The following is a 14968-nucleotide window of genomic DNA, read 5'->3' as shown; positions in this document are numbered from 1 at the left end:
TCTTTCCTCATGTAGGCGCGAGAGAGCATCCGCTTTGGTGTTTTTCGTCCCAGGCCTGTAGGTCACCGTGAAGTTAAACCGAGCAAAAAAGAGCGCCCACCTGGCTTCCTGAGAGTTTAAGCGTCGGGCACTCTGAAAGTACTCGAAGTTCTTGTGATTGGTTAGTATCAGAAAGGGATGCTTTGCACCTTCCAACCAGTGACGCCATTCTTCTAATGCCAGTTTCATGGCTAACAGCTCCCGATTCCCAATGTCGTAGTTGCGTTCGGCAGGAGACAATTTCCTAGAGAAGAAGGCACAAGGGTACATTTTCTCCGGCTTACACTGGCGTTGGGAAAGCACAGCGCCTACCCCAGTTTCCGATGTGTCGACCTCCACGATGAATGGGAGTTCTGGAACTGGTTGGTGTAAGATGGGCACTGAGGTGAAGCGGCGTTTGAGCTCATCGAATGCCTGTTGAGCCTCTGGGTTCCATGGGAGTCTGTATGATTTCGTTCCTGTTAACGCAGTTTGCGGGGCAGCAATCAAACTGAAATTCCTTATGAACCAGCAGTAGAAGTTGGCAAACCCTAGGAATCGTTGTAAGGCCTTTGTAGTGGTCGGACACGGCCATTCTAATAATGCACCTACCTTACCCAGATCCATGGCGACTCCATCCGGAGTCAGTATGAAACCAAGGAAGGAGATCCTTTGCTGGTGGAACTCACACTTTTCCAGCTTGACGTACAACCGGTTCTGTAGCAGGCGCCGTAAAACCCGTCAAACCAACTGAACGTGACTGTTAAAATCCTTGGAAAAAAATCAAGGTGTTATCCAGGTATATGAGCACCCCACAAAGTTCCAGGTCCCCCAGAACATGATTGACAAAGGCCTGAAATACACTTGGTGCATTGGCAAGCCCAAAAGGCATGACCCGGTACTCATAATGCCCCATGGTCGTACTAAACGCGGTCTTCCACTCATCTCCTTCTCGGATACGTATCAGGTTGTATGCACTCCTTAAGTCTAATTTTGTGAACCATTTTGCATCTCGAACTTGTTCTAGGGCAGCTGTGATCAATGGCATTGGATGAGGGTACCTGATAGTGACGCGATTTAGGCCCCGATAGTCTATGCACGGTCGCAATCCCCCGTCCTTTTTCTCTACAAAAAAGAAACCGGCAGAGGCAGGAGAAGTGGAGGGTCGGATGATACCGGAGGCGAGCGCCTCTGTGATGTATTGCTGAAGCGCCTGCTGCTCAGGCCGTGACAGGGGATAAACACGACTACGGGGTGGTGTGGTACCTGGTAACAGATCAATTGCAGTCCCATGGGCGGTGAGGAGGTAGCCCGGCGGCACGACTGCGGCTGAAAACCGTAGCCAGTTCTTGGTACTCAGGGGATATCTGGGCAAGCCATGCAGATTCATTTCCCTCAATGGAGGTAGCCCTGCAAGGTAACCTCAGGCATTTTCCCTCACATTGAGTTCCCCACGAAGTGAGGTCTCCGGTGCTCCAATCGAAAACGGGGTTATGAGATGCTAACCAGGGAAATCCCAGAATCACCGGAACCTCAGGGGTGGCAATCAGATAAAACTGTATTGTTTCATGGTGACAAGCCCCGATCACCATCTGAAGGGGGGCTGTCTGGGAATCTACAAACCCCTTACCTAGGGGTTGTCCACTTAACGCATTAATCTTGAGGCGCTGGGGACATTTTTCTACAGAAATCTTGTGGTACTGGGCAAAATTAATGTCTATAAAACAGCCTGCTGCCCCAGAATCGACCAAAGCCTGTATGGACAGGCTACCCACTCCCCAAGACAAGGTGATGGGTACAGTCATACGGTCACAGTGGAGGATCCCACTCACCTGGGCTCTGGGACGGACGGGACACTGAAGATGACGGTGTCCGGGTTCCCCGCAATACAGGCACAGGGCTTCTTGGAATCTTCGCCTTCGTTCCGTGGGAGACAGGTGTCCCCGTCCCAGCTGCATGGGCTCCGCAGTGCTGCGCTCGTTGCTGGTTAGCTCCGGAGTGGCGCGGCGCCGTGGTTCTTTGGTGCACACGGCGTTGTCGACGGCCACCACAGTATCAATGAATTGATCCAGGGTCCATTTGTCTCCTCGGAACGCCATCTCTTTCCGTATGCGAGGGTCTAAACCTCTGCGAAAGCTAGCCAGGAGTGCTGACTTGCCCCAGTCACTGCGAGCGGCTAAGGTGCGGAACTCGATGGCGTAATCGGCTACCGTTTGTTCCCCCTGTCTGATCTCGAACAGTCTTTCACTTATGCTGTCATCTGACGGGGGCAGCCCGAATACGGCTTGAAACCGGGTCTTAAAGTCTTCATAGGTCGACTGTGAATTACACCCCCAAGTGGCCGTGGCCCAGTCTAATGCGCGGCCGGCAAGGAGAGACATGATATAAGTAATACGGCTTAGGTTAGTGTCATACACCTGAAGCAGGCTAGAAAAAACCAGTTCGCATTGTATCAAAAACCCTGCGCAGCGAGTGGAGTCACCTTCGAAGCGGGCAGGCGGCAGGAGACGCAGGTCTTGAGGCGGTGGAGGCTGAGACAGAGGAGACGGTGGTATTGCTGGCGGCTGCTCTGGTCTGGAGGTGGTTGTGGGGGCGGTCTTCGCTGCAACGAGCATACCTTGCTCCTGCATCGTCCCGACTAGGGACTGGAAAGCCTCCGCGAGGCTATTCAGGGTTTGCTCCATCGACCCCAAATGGTTGCCTTGTGCGGCGAGCGCCTTCTTGATGCGAAGAATCTCCGCTGAGTCCGTTCCGTTGGTGGAACCTTCTGCCATGTTTTCGTCCGGAAGTAGAAGGTGGACTCAATTGCGGAGTACACAGGAGTTTGAGGGACAGGACAGGAACCGTGGTTGGGGACAGGCGTGGGTCTTCGTACTGCAAACGTCGTTTATTGGGAAATCCAGAATCATTGTCAGTGAATACAGGCGATAGGTCAAACATAAAAACACGGATCAGAACGCAGGAAGGTAGGGGTCACGGGAGAAGGAGTCGGGCAGGTGGACTGGGAACAAGGATGAGAGCGAGGAGCAGGCTGACTCAAGCAAGTGCGCTGGCTGGGTTGGCGAACAAGGTTCCACGTCCTTCACTGTTTGTTTTTGCCTTATATCTTGCCAGATCCAGGTGTATCTGATTATGGTGATGGCATGGGTGTGGCAGTAATTACCAAACCCAAAACTACGTAAGCAATAAAAAATAAAGGGGTGCTCAACAGTATCAAAAGCCTTGTAGAAATCCAAAAACAATATAAAGCTATCATCAGCAACAAAATCAGAAGAATCAATGAGGTCTAGGACCAAACTTATATTATTGAAAATATGCCCGTTACAAAAACCCCTTATGAAGAAAATAAAATCAAGGCTTTCGTTTACCCCGCCCGGTATGGGGTCACCGGGGCCCCACCCTGGAGCCAGGCCTGGGGGGGGGGCTCGCATGCGAGCGCCTGGTGGCCAGGTCTATGCCCACGGGGCCTGGCCGGGCTCAGCCCGAAGCCATGACGTGGAGCCGCTCTTCGGTGGGCTCACCACCTGCCGGAGAGACCGTAAGGGGCCGGTGCATTGTGATTTGGGCAGTGGTCGGGGCCGAGTGCCCGGCCGACCCAAACCTCGGGCACCAACTCTTGTTTTTGGGACTTGGAATGTCACCTCACTGGCGGGGAAGGAGCCTGAGCTGGTGCGGGAAGTTGAGAGATACCATCTAGATATAGTCGGGCTCACTTCCACTCACAGCTTGGGTTCTGGAACCACTCTTCTCGACCAAGGGTGGACTCTCCACTATTCTGGCGTTGCCCAGGGTGAGAGGCGGCGGGCAGATGTGGGCTTATTAATAGCCCCCCAGTTCAGCCGCCATGTGTTGGAGTCTACCCCGGTGAATGAGAGGGTCATCTCCCTGCGCCTTCAGGTCAGGGAACGGTCTCTCACTGTCGTTTGTGCTTATCCGCCTAGTGGCAGTGTAGAGTACCCGGCCTTCTTGGAGTCCCTGGAGGGCGTGCTGGAAAGCGCTCCCACTGGGGACTCTGTCGTTCTACTGGGGGACTTTAACGGCCACTAGGCGCATAAGCACAAACAAGTCAAACAAGGATGTGTTCTTGCACCAACATTGTTCAGTATTATGCTCTCGGCAATGTTGACTGATGCCTTTAGCGAGGAAGATGTTGGAATCCATATTAACTATCATACAGACGGTAAGCTTTTAAACCTTAAAAGGTTGAAATCCAAAACCAAAGTTGCAACAGATACCGTCAGGGATTTTCTGTTTGCTGATGACAGTGATACCTGGAGGGGCGTGATTGGGAGGAACGGCCTCCCTGATCTGAACCCGAGTGGTGAGTTGTTATTGGATTTCTGTGCTAGTCACGGTTTGTCCATAACAAACACCATGTTCATGCATAAGGGTGTCCATCAGTGCACTTGGCACCAGGACACCCTAGGTCGGAGGTCGATGATCGACTTTGTAGTCGTTTCTTCTGACCTTCGGCCATATGTCTTGGACACTCGGGTGAAGAGAGGGGCTGAGCTGTCAACTGATCACCACCTGGTGGTGAGTTGGATTCGATGGCGGGGGAAAAAGCTGGACAGACCTGGCAGGCCCAAACGCATAGTGAGGGTCTGTTGGGAACGTTTGGCGGAGGCCCCTGTTAGAGAGGTCTTCAACTCCCAACTCCGACAGAGCTTCAACCAGGTCCCGAGGGAGACTGGGGACATGTCAGGGCGGCGGTTCGGAGATGCGGCCATAAGGTCTCCGGCACCTGTCGCGGCGGCAATCCCCGAACACGGTGGTGGACACCGGAGGTAAGGGATGCCGTCAAGCTGAAGAAGTTCTATTGGGCGTGGCTGGCTCATGGGACTCCTGAAGCAGCTGACGGGTACCGACGGGCCAAACGGAGCGCGGCTCTGGCAGTCGCCGCGGCAAAAACTCGGGCCTGGGAGGAGTTTGGTGAGGCCATGGAGGAAGACTTTCGGTCGGCCTCAAAGAGATTCTGGCAAACCGTCCGGCAACTCAGAGGGGGGAAGCGGTGTTCCACGAACACTGTTTACAGTGGAAGTGGTGCACTGCTGACCTCAGCTGAGGATATCCTCGGGCGGTGGAAGGAGTACTTTGAGGATCTCCTCAATCCCTCCGACACGCCTTCCGTAGAGGAAGCTGAGGCTGGGGACTTGGAGGGGGACTCGTCCATTACCCTGGCTGAAGTTGCTGAGGTAGTCAAAAAACTCCTCGGTGGCAAGGCTCCAGGGGGTGGATGAGATCCGCCCCGAGTTTCTCAAGTCTCTGGATGTTGTGGGGCTGTCTTGGCTGACACGCCTCTGCAGCATCACGTGGAGTTCGGGAACGGTGCCTCTGGACTGGCAGACCGGGGTGGTGGTCCCTCTTTTTAAGAAGGGGGACCGGAGATTGTGTTCCAACTACAGGGGGATCACACTCCTTAGCCTCCCTGGGAAAGTCTATGCCAGGGTACTGGAAAGGAGAATCCGACCGATAGTCGAACCTCGGATTCAGGAGGAGCAATGCGGTTTTCGCCCTGGCCGTGGAACACTGGACCAGCTCTATACCCTCACTAGGGTGCTGGAGGGTTCGTGGGAGTTTGCCCAACCAGTCCATATGTGTTTTGTGGACCTGGAGAAGGCATTCGACCGTGTCCCTCGTGGCATCCTGTGGGAGGTGCTTCGGGATTATGGGGTTCGGGGCTCGTTGCTACGGGCTGTTCGTTCCCTGTATGACCGGAGCAGGAGCTTGGTTCGCATTGCCGGCAGTAAGTCAGACCTGTTCCCGGTGCATGTTGGACTCCGCCAGGGCTGCCCTTTGTCACCGATTCTGTTCATTATCTTCATGGACAGAATTTCTAGGCGCAGCCAGGGAACAGAGGGTGTCTGTTTTGGTGGCCGCGAGATCTCATCTCTGCTTTTTGCGGACGATGTAGTCCTGTTGGCTTCATCAAGTCAAGACTTGCAGCGTGCACTGGGGAGGTTTGCAGCCGAGTGCGAAGCGGCGGGGATGAGAATCAGCACCTCCAAATCCGAGGCCATGGTTCTCAGTCGGAAAAAGGTGGATTGCCCCCTCCGGGTTAGGGGGGAGTTGCTCCCTCAAGTGGAGGAGGAGGAGTTCAAGTATCTCGGGGTCTTGTTCACGAGTGAGGGAAAAATGGAGCGGCAGGTTGACAGAGGGATCGATGCGGCGTCCGCAGTAATGCGGTCATTGTACCGGTCTGTTGTGGTGAAGAGGGAGCTGAGTCATAAGGCGAAGCTCTCAATTTACCGGTCGATCTACATTCCTACCCTCACCTATAGTCATGAACTCTGGATCATGACCGAAAGAATGAGATCGCGGATACAAGCGGCAGAAATGAGTTTCCTCCGCAGAGTGGCTGGGCGCACCCTTAGGGATAGGGTGAGGAGCTCAGTCACCCGGGAGGAGCTCGGAGTGGAGTCGCTGCTCCTCCGCATCGAGAGGAGCCAGTTGAAGTGGCTCGGGCATCTGTTCCGGATGCCTCCTGGACGCCTCCCTGGGGAGGTGTTCCGGGCTTGTCTCACTGGGAGGAGGCCTCAGGGCAGACCCAGGACACGTTAGAGAGACTATGTCTCCCGGCTGGCCTGGAAGCACCTTGGGGGTTTCCCCAGAGGAACTGGAGGAGGTGTGCGGGGAGAGGGAAGTCTGGAGGACTCTGCTCGGACTGCTGCCCCCGCAACCCGGCCCCGGATAGCGGAGGAAGATGATGATGATGATGATGATGATGATGCCGGTTACTAATAAACCCAGATTGATTTTCCTCAGTAACTGAATCTAACACTTGCTTAAATCTTCTGGCAAATACTGTGGCAAAAATTTTATAATCATTGTTAAGTAAGCTAATTGGTCTCCAACTGTCAAGAAAGAGCAAGTCTTTTTTAGGCTTAGGAATTAAACAGATTACGCCTTGCATCATACTAGCGGGAAGAGCAGTTCTAGCAGTGCTCTCTGAATAAACCTCAAACAAAATGGAAGCAATTAACTCAGGAAAGAGCTTATAAAATTCAGCCGTGATCCCATCATTGCCCGATGACTTATTATTTTTAAGGCATATAATGGCATCCATAATTTCCTCCACAGTAATTGGAGTGTCACATACTAATGCTTCATCTTCACTAAGGCAAGTCAGGGTGCCGAGATATTTAGAAAAGGCTGCCAAGTCACCCTCACTAAACTTGGATTCGTACAATGTGGAGTAATAGTTATAACAAAAGCTGGAAATCTCCTCTGGGTTACTGGTAACACTACCTCCACCGTTCAGCTGAAAAACAGAATTAAGTTTAGCTCGCAACTTCTCAAACTTAAAAAAATATGCAGACATTTGCTCCCCATGCTCCAGCCACTTCTGTCGAGACCTTACGAAAGCCCCCTCTGCTCTTGCTTTGTATACGTCATCTAATTTGCTCTGTAGCCCAAGTAACCTTAACCTCTCCTCATCCTAATAGACTCCCAGGAGGTAAGCTGGAAAGGGTAGCGATCTCTGAAACAATCCCCTCCTCCAAAAAACGCCGAGATCGGGCTAGCGAGCTGCCGTATTTTCTCAAAAATTTGCCAACTTCAAACTTTAAAAGCTCCCAGTTACAACTAAACACACCATCCCTCTGGGCTTTGTCCCAGTAATAGGTGATCAGCCTCTTCAGCTTCGCCTTCACTGAGTCATGTTTAAGCAGGGAGCTGTTCAGCTTCCAGTTAGAAGCCCCTCTACTGCAAGATGCTCCAGCAAAAAAATTGATGCTAATGAAAACAGCCTTGCGGTCAGTCAATGGAGTTGTCAAAATATTAAAATGTTAACAGTAACGCTATTTTTATCTAACACCTCAGAAACAAGCCAGAAGTCTATACGTGACTGTCTAGAGCCATCTCTGTTGCTCCAGGTGTATAGCCTATCATTCAGATACTTCTCCCTCCACATGTCAACAACATTAAATTTTTCCATGAGAAGTTTCAAAGTAGATTTCAAGCACGAAGGATGACCCGGAGGCCACCTATCCTTAGCCTCATCCAAAACAACATTAAAATCTCCTCCTATTAACAAATAAGCCTCCGGATACTTGGACAGCCAGTGTACAAGTCTCTCCTCCAACGAATTAAGTAATTGATCATTCCTAGCTTTAGAGTTAAATCCATAAATGTTAACCACAATCACAGTAACGCTATAGCACCTTATGACCAAACAAATGAAATGGCCATTAAGATCACAGTCAGAGTGCAGGACCTTACCCTCAAAATTGTTTTTTAGGCAAGAAACCCCTGCAGAGTGCTCCGACCCATGGGACAGCCAGATATCCCCACCCCATTGTGATTTCCAAAAATTAACATCACTAGTAATAGAGTGCGTCTCCTGAAAAAAAACAAAATCAGTTTTCAAGTGCTTAGTAAACAAAAACAAGGCCTTACGTTTCACATTATCTCTCCACCCCCTGGCATTTAATGACACAACCGAAAAAGACATAAAAATACAAAAATAAATAAAAAAAAGAACTTTTAACCTCTATCGAGTCTAGTACTCTAGAAAATGAGATAAGTAGGTCAGTAGAATAAGTAGCACCACAGAACATGTCAAGTTATATGAAAAGAAACTTCCAGAAAAGTTCAACAATAATCTAAGTTATATTAAGTGACATCTCCCACAATATAAACTACACATTCCAAATCAAAGTTATCCAGCACTTTAAAAAAATATCAGAGGTCCATAGAAAAAATTATGGCCCCTACCAACAGAGTGCAAATACTCCGTGCCTGCTAACAAAACTGTTAAATAAGGCACATGAAAAAAACAACAATATCCAAACAGTCCAACAAGCCATCCCGCGAGAACAATCTCGCCTTCTCCTTGAATGTAAGCTCTGGCCCCTACGAAGTAGGCTGTCTTCCCTGCTTCCCGGGCCTTCTGAACCTCTGGCCAAAGCCGGCGCCTCTTCTCCCGATCTTCCTTAGAGAAATTCTCCTTAAACTTCAGGCCATGGCTCTTCAGGTAGGAAGAAGTCTTAGCAGCCCTCCACACAGCATCTCTGCACACACGTGACGTGAACTGCACGATGATCGCCCTGGGTCTTCCACCTCCATCCATTTGCCGGCTCTTGCCGAGGCGAAATGCCGCGTCAACAGCATCAACAAGCTTGTCCTTCTCGCTGGGTAGGACATTCTGGCAAATCTTCAGCACTTCCTGACGAACATTCTCTTGGGAAAGTTCCGGAACCCCCAACAACTTCAAATTCCGCCATCTCATATAATTTTCAAGATCCTCCAATCTCCTCTTCACCAACCTGACAGGCTGCTCTACTCTTCCAACGCGCTGCTTGAGGTCAGAAACTCTCACAGTGACAGCCCTGAGATCAGTGATAGCAGCCTCCACCTTCTCATTCAAGTCGGAGATTTGCCTCTCAATTGCGTCGGACCTGCTGTTTATCAGCTTGATGATGCTCGCTAACTGACACGCGACCTCACCGGCCGACATCGCGGGGCCACACTCTAGCGATTTCTTTTTGGCAGCGGCGACTTGCTCGGGGTGGTGGGCAGTGGGGGGAACTCCTCCTTCTCCTCCTCCACCTCCCCCTCCTCCTCGACAGTACACACCGCCGCGTCCTCACACATGTCTCGTGTGTAATTGTGGCCCCCGTAGGCTAGCGCACGTGCACAGCTCACCGCCTTACGCTCCTTGGCTGAAGAAGACGAAAATCCACGCTTACGGACCATTGGAACAAAAAAACAGCACATTATATAAACGAATAAGGATAAATGCACTTAACTGCTTAAAAAATACGGCCACCTCTAAGTTGGAAGCCTGTCCACTATTCTTTTCCAAAACTTGGTGCAAGAGCTCAAAAAAAAGCATCCGCTTAGGCAGCCATCTTGGTCTCCCCCCTGTACAGGCGTTATATGTATTGTAACGAGCCGCGTTACTGTGTTTTAGCGGGAAATGCGTGTGTTGTGATTGGTTGGCGTTTGGTGGCGTCGGGGAATATAAGGGGGGGAAAAAGAGGAACGGGTCTGCGGGCGCTGGGAACTCCCTTGGGTCTTTGAGGAAGCGGGGTTCTCAGACCGAGAGCATATTTTTTTCTAGTGCCGGTGTTCAATGAAACGTTCAAGATGAACGTTGCCTCTGCGTCCGTCTTCGCCCCATCCAAATCTACGGCGCTGCACGCCACAGTATTATGTTTCAAGTTTATTGGTACAAGTACTGTGTACAAGTATCATGAAATTCTTCTTGAATGCTTCTCCACAGACTATGAAGAAAAACAATAGATAATTGCACAAAACAATAACAATTAGTAAAACCAATAACAATAAATAACAGCAGGCAGCCAGAGAACTCAGAACGTGAGAATAAGAAGCTTAAAGTGACAGTGTAATGTAAAAATGTGCTTGGAAAGAACAGTCCAACTCTATTTAGTGAAGGTGACATATTGGTGAGTGTTGTACACTCTTACAGCAGTAGGGTTCCTCAGTGTAGTAAATGAAAGTATGACATGTATTAAAGAAAACAAAATAGGTTAATAATTATGTATAATCAAGCCTTGCGTGGAACAGAGATGTTATAAAATTTATTGATTCAACTGAATCTCTTGTTTGAAGGGTTGTTACTCTCTTAACTCCGTGAACAGCTATTTCAATGTTCTTTTTAAAAAAAACACACACATCCGGTATTGCACTAATACACATCCGACAGTAAGCACCGGGGAAGGATTATAGGTTGCACAGGATGTACGTAGTTACTTCCTTCCCATTTATGACCCATCATTGGAATCCTTCTCATTGTGTTGGAGTTTGATAGGAGATAAACTCGAACTTGTCCAAGTCGTCTTTTTTCATTCTTCGTATATGTCAAACGTATATCTGCAGTTTTTCGAGTGTTAAAAGGCACCAGTAAGATGCAAAAGGAAAGGTTTGTTTACTCATAGAAAAAGCAAGTTAGTCGCGTAGTACTAGTCGTCAGGACTAGGAGGTACGATTAAAGAACAACAACAACAAGCAGTTGGAGTACACACTCTTTTATATCTTCCCGCAGGAGATAATTTGTCAGAAGGTAAGGGTTAAAGCTTTAAACAAGCCTCGCTCGTCTGCAGAGAGTTCCGTAGCTAACACTACAGTCCATTCATCGCTTCGGCAGTGATGAAACTTGAAAGCGGTTCGAGCATCATAGATGAATTAGTTGCTGCGCTTAATAGTTGCGTTAACTACACTTCCGTGTGTCCAAAGTGTTGATTTGCATGGCTCGTTAGGGACCCTGAGATTAGAGTTGCGCTGCTCTCTGACTGTGTGATCAGTCATAGGCTTTATTTACATGGGTGTCATGGACTGTACGGTGCTGTGTTTGGACCATGTTCACTATGCTCAGTTGAGGGGCTGCTGTAGCCCGAACCTGCACAACCTACTAGTATTATTGGCTTCTGCACAGGTACTGCAGCTTATATGTGTGCATAATTGATTTCTGGCTTACAATATATAAATATTGATGTTCATTTTTTGCAAATAAAGAAAAACACTTAGGCATGGGCAGATGCACACACACACACACACACACATTTTCTGAACCGCTTGTCCCATACGGGGTCGCAGGGAACCGGAGCCTAACCCGGCAACACAGGGCGCAGGGCTGGAAGGGGGAGAGGACACAATTTTATGCAAATGAATTCTGTATTTTTTACCATGTATGGTGTCATGGACAAAGATAGAAAAATAAGACATTCTAAAATGATTTTTCTTTTCATTTTGGTTCCTGCTTTTAATGTTTCATGTGTTATTTCAATAAGTTTATGCTGAAATGGCTATTCCTTTCTTTTTTTTCCCCAGTACCAGTCAAAATCTCATAAGGCAGGCCATGCCCCCCAACTGCATTGTTAGCAGACTAGTGTGGCTATTAGCATGTCAGTCCTCAACTTTGATGGTAGCTGCAATGTCTGTATCCACCTCAAATTAAATTTTCAAAGGTTCCCTGACTCTAGTAAGAAATATGTTCTGAATTTCTCCCATCTCCAAAAATCCTCTGTCCTCACTCTATTTGCAATGAAGTGAGACTTTGGCTGCTATCATGAACTCCTGAGGAAAGTACACATGTTGTCATTTTGTATCTTTTTCTTCTTTAGGTTTATCCACTAGTTACTTTAAATTGGCAATGACACTAAGGGCATGTGGACTTATTATATTCCGACAAGTGTCTCAGCATCCTCCCCCTGACAACATTCAGTATCTTCTCCTTCAGACCTCATACGGTCACCATCACTGGACTCCACCAAAAGGTACGGAAAATAGTTTCAGTTCCATACCTCAAGACAATGATAGTACGCTATTCTGTTCGATATTTTGCGTTTGTTCTTCCAGGGCATGTTGACCCAGGGGAGGATGACATGACCACTGCCCTTCGAGAGACCGAAGAAGAGGCAGGTCTTTTAGCAGGGCAACTTCGAATCATTGACAGCTTCCTGAGGGAGTTGCACTACAAGGTGCAGGGGAAGAGCAAAGAGGTTCTGTACTGGCTGGCTGAGCTCAGGGACCCAGAAACTCAAGTTACCTTGTCAAAAGAGCACCAGGACTACCGCTGGGCTGGGCTGGAAGAAGCCTGTGCACTGGCTCAGTATAAAGAAATGCAGAACACACTTCGAGATGCACACCACTTTCTGACAGCAGGAGGAAGTAAACTGGGTGGGAGATGCCACTCAGGATTAGTAGATGTTTCCTAAATAAACAAATAGATAAAGATGGAAAATTTAGCTGGATATAAATGTAAAAACAAAACTAACTTGTCATCGATTTGGGAAGAAAGAGGTCTTCAGAAAACTGAGTAATTATGATGATATTCAATCAATCAGTGATTCTATCATAGTAAAGAAGTGTGCAAAAAGTATGCTATAGAATATGATTAATTTCCTTAACTACATCATAGCTGCCAACCATTCCAATTTTCTCTGAATTTTTTCAGATTTTCAACACTGGGTAAGAAACTTAAGATTTTTGTTGCTGAATTCCGTTTTCCAAAATAATAAAAATATAAAAAAATCACCACACATACCACCACCTCCCATACACTTGTCTCCGATCCGTCTTTTTTAACCAACCATTTCTGTGGACACTTGCTTCTGGGCATAAGCATCATACTTGCACGACACGATCGTTTTGTAAAACCGATTACAGCTCTGGTTCCTGCATGAGCATTACGAACTTCTGTCACCATGTCTAGTAAACCTGCTCAAAAAAACAGTTTTGCAGAAGTTTTCGGTGAAATACAAAGATCAGTTGGCATTTATAGATGTTTCTAGGCAAGAACAACATTTTGCATTTTGCAAAACATGCAGATTTGACGTGAGCATTGCACATGGTGGAAAACATTACGTAACTTCATATGAAAAAAACTATCAGGCACTTGCAGAACGTGGCTGTAGGAAACCGCAAAAAACTACACTGCATATTTATTTTTTTAAGGAAAACGTAATCAAAGGAGAAGTATGTACAACTGATTAATTTGATTATACAGTTTTGGTTACATTGAAGCTTGTCACTCAATTTAGCACTATAAAATTCAATTGAATTGCATTTTATACAGGGATTGGAATCATCCAGGTTTTTTTTATTTTAAGTGGGCATTTATCAACAAAGTACAGAAGTTTGGCACCCTGTCCTTCGACAAACTTGCCCATGCCATCTTGGGAATCCTTCCACTGCTGCACAGCAATGCTGCATGTGAAAGAATTTTCAGGCAGATTAGCAAGAATAGAACAGATTTCCATGGATCGCTCAGTAGTGACATGACAAGTTGTTCTGTAGCCAAGGTCCATGTTACAGCCAAACATTCTCAAAAGACTTTCTGCTGACTGATAAGTCTGATACTTCAAAGCAAGTGAAATGAACTAGGAGCAGTATTATGGCTCCATCGTGGTCAGCTGTTCCTTGACTGTAGTACAGTATTTTCAGTGGTTGCATGTTGGATGCACATTTCTGTGATTGTGTTGCATTTGTGGTTGTGACTTTTTCACTCAGTTGCACTTGATATTTCAGCAATGTAAAACTATATGACAATAAAAGCAACAGTGATGATGATGATGATGATGATATGATAATGATATCCACCCCCTGGTTCCCAATTCCTATTGGCTGTTACATCCGAAGGGGACAGCTGCTAGTGTAGTGGTAAGTGCTGCTGCCTTTTTACCCAAAGGTTGCAGGTTCAAATTCCACCTTTAGGTATATTACTCTTGAGCAAGGCACCTGCCGTAAACTGGTCCTGTAAAATAGGTATTTTAACATTGTAAGTTGCTTTGGAGAAAAGTGTCAGCTAAATGAGTAAGTAAAATTAAAAATGTATGTTACACCTCCATGTCGCTTTTTTGTAGTTATGATCCTTGCACCATCTTCGATGTATCAGAAAGTGTCATGGTTGCAGGCAGAGTCATTCCATGTTTGACAATATACAGAATGTATTCTTAGCTCATTTAAAATGTAGTCCCGGTTCTGAAATTTTGATAAATGACAGTTTTCAAAATATTTTGGTTAGCAAACATTTTATCACTCTTTCAGACATTCATGCGGACAGAAAAGCCTCATGAATAAAAAAAATGTCAAACATACTAATCATCACATATTATAACTAATTGTTTACAGAAATGTTTGACATTTGAGCGTGGACAAAATAACAGAAACACCACGTCGAGGTCCTAGCGCCAGTAGCTGCCCATCACTCCTGAGCATTCTGGATAGAAAAGAAAAACTTCAGCAAGTTTTTACAGTTATTTATAACATTACTACAGTTGCTAGGAGCTGATAAGTTGCTGTCCAGGTTTACATAGGCTGATCTTGTGCACCGTGGCACACAGTCATCAGCTTCTGTCAATGTAGAGTGCTGTTATTGTGGCCAGTCAACAATAAAAACAGTAGTTTATGACATTAACGGGACTAGACAGTTTTACACTGAAAACAACACATATTAGTCTTAAACCTGAAATTAAAGGCTGAGACA

At 47.3% G+C, this 14968-nt stretch overlaps 1 protein-coding gene across 1 annotated transcript; it reads left to right on the top strand.

The window, feature by feature from the left end:
• The first annotated feature begins 10756 nt into the window (after positions 1-10756).
• Positions 10757-13759, top strand: nudt2 (nudix (nucleoside diphosphate linked moiety X)-type motif 2). Its single transcript, XM_018746833.2, has 3 exons — positions 10757-11044; positions 12105-12257; positions 12340-13759. The coding sequence occupies exons 2-3, from the start codon at positions 12134-12136 to the stop codon at positions 12696-12698; spliced, it is 483 nt and encodes a 160-aa protein (XP_018602349.1). The 5' UTR covers positions 10757-11044; positions 12105-12133; the 3' UTR covers positions 12699-13759.
• Positions 13760-14968: the final 1209 nt, after the last annotated feature.

Source organism: Scleropages formosus, chromosome 5 (assembly GCF_900964775.1).
Source record: "Scleropages formosus chromosome 5, fSclFor1.1, whole genome shotgun sequence".
NCBI classification, from domain to species: domain Eukaryota; kingdom Metazoa; phylum Chordata; class Actinopteri; order Osteoglossiformes; family Osteoglossidae; genus Scleropages; species Scleropages formosus.
This window is presented reverse-complemented; position numbering and strand designations above follow the sequence as displayed.

Bases quoted from the DNA above. Each gene is read 5' to 3' on its own strand.
- nudt2 (XM_018746833.2), top strand. From the start codon at position 12,134: ATGACACTAAGGGCATGTGGACTTATTATATTCCGACAAGTGTCTCAG. The intron at 12,258-12,339 runs GTACGGAAAATA...TTGTTCTTCCAG, and splicing joins TCACTGGACTCCACCAAAAG to GGCATGTTGACCCAGGGGAG.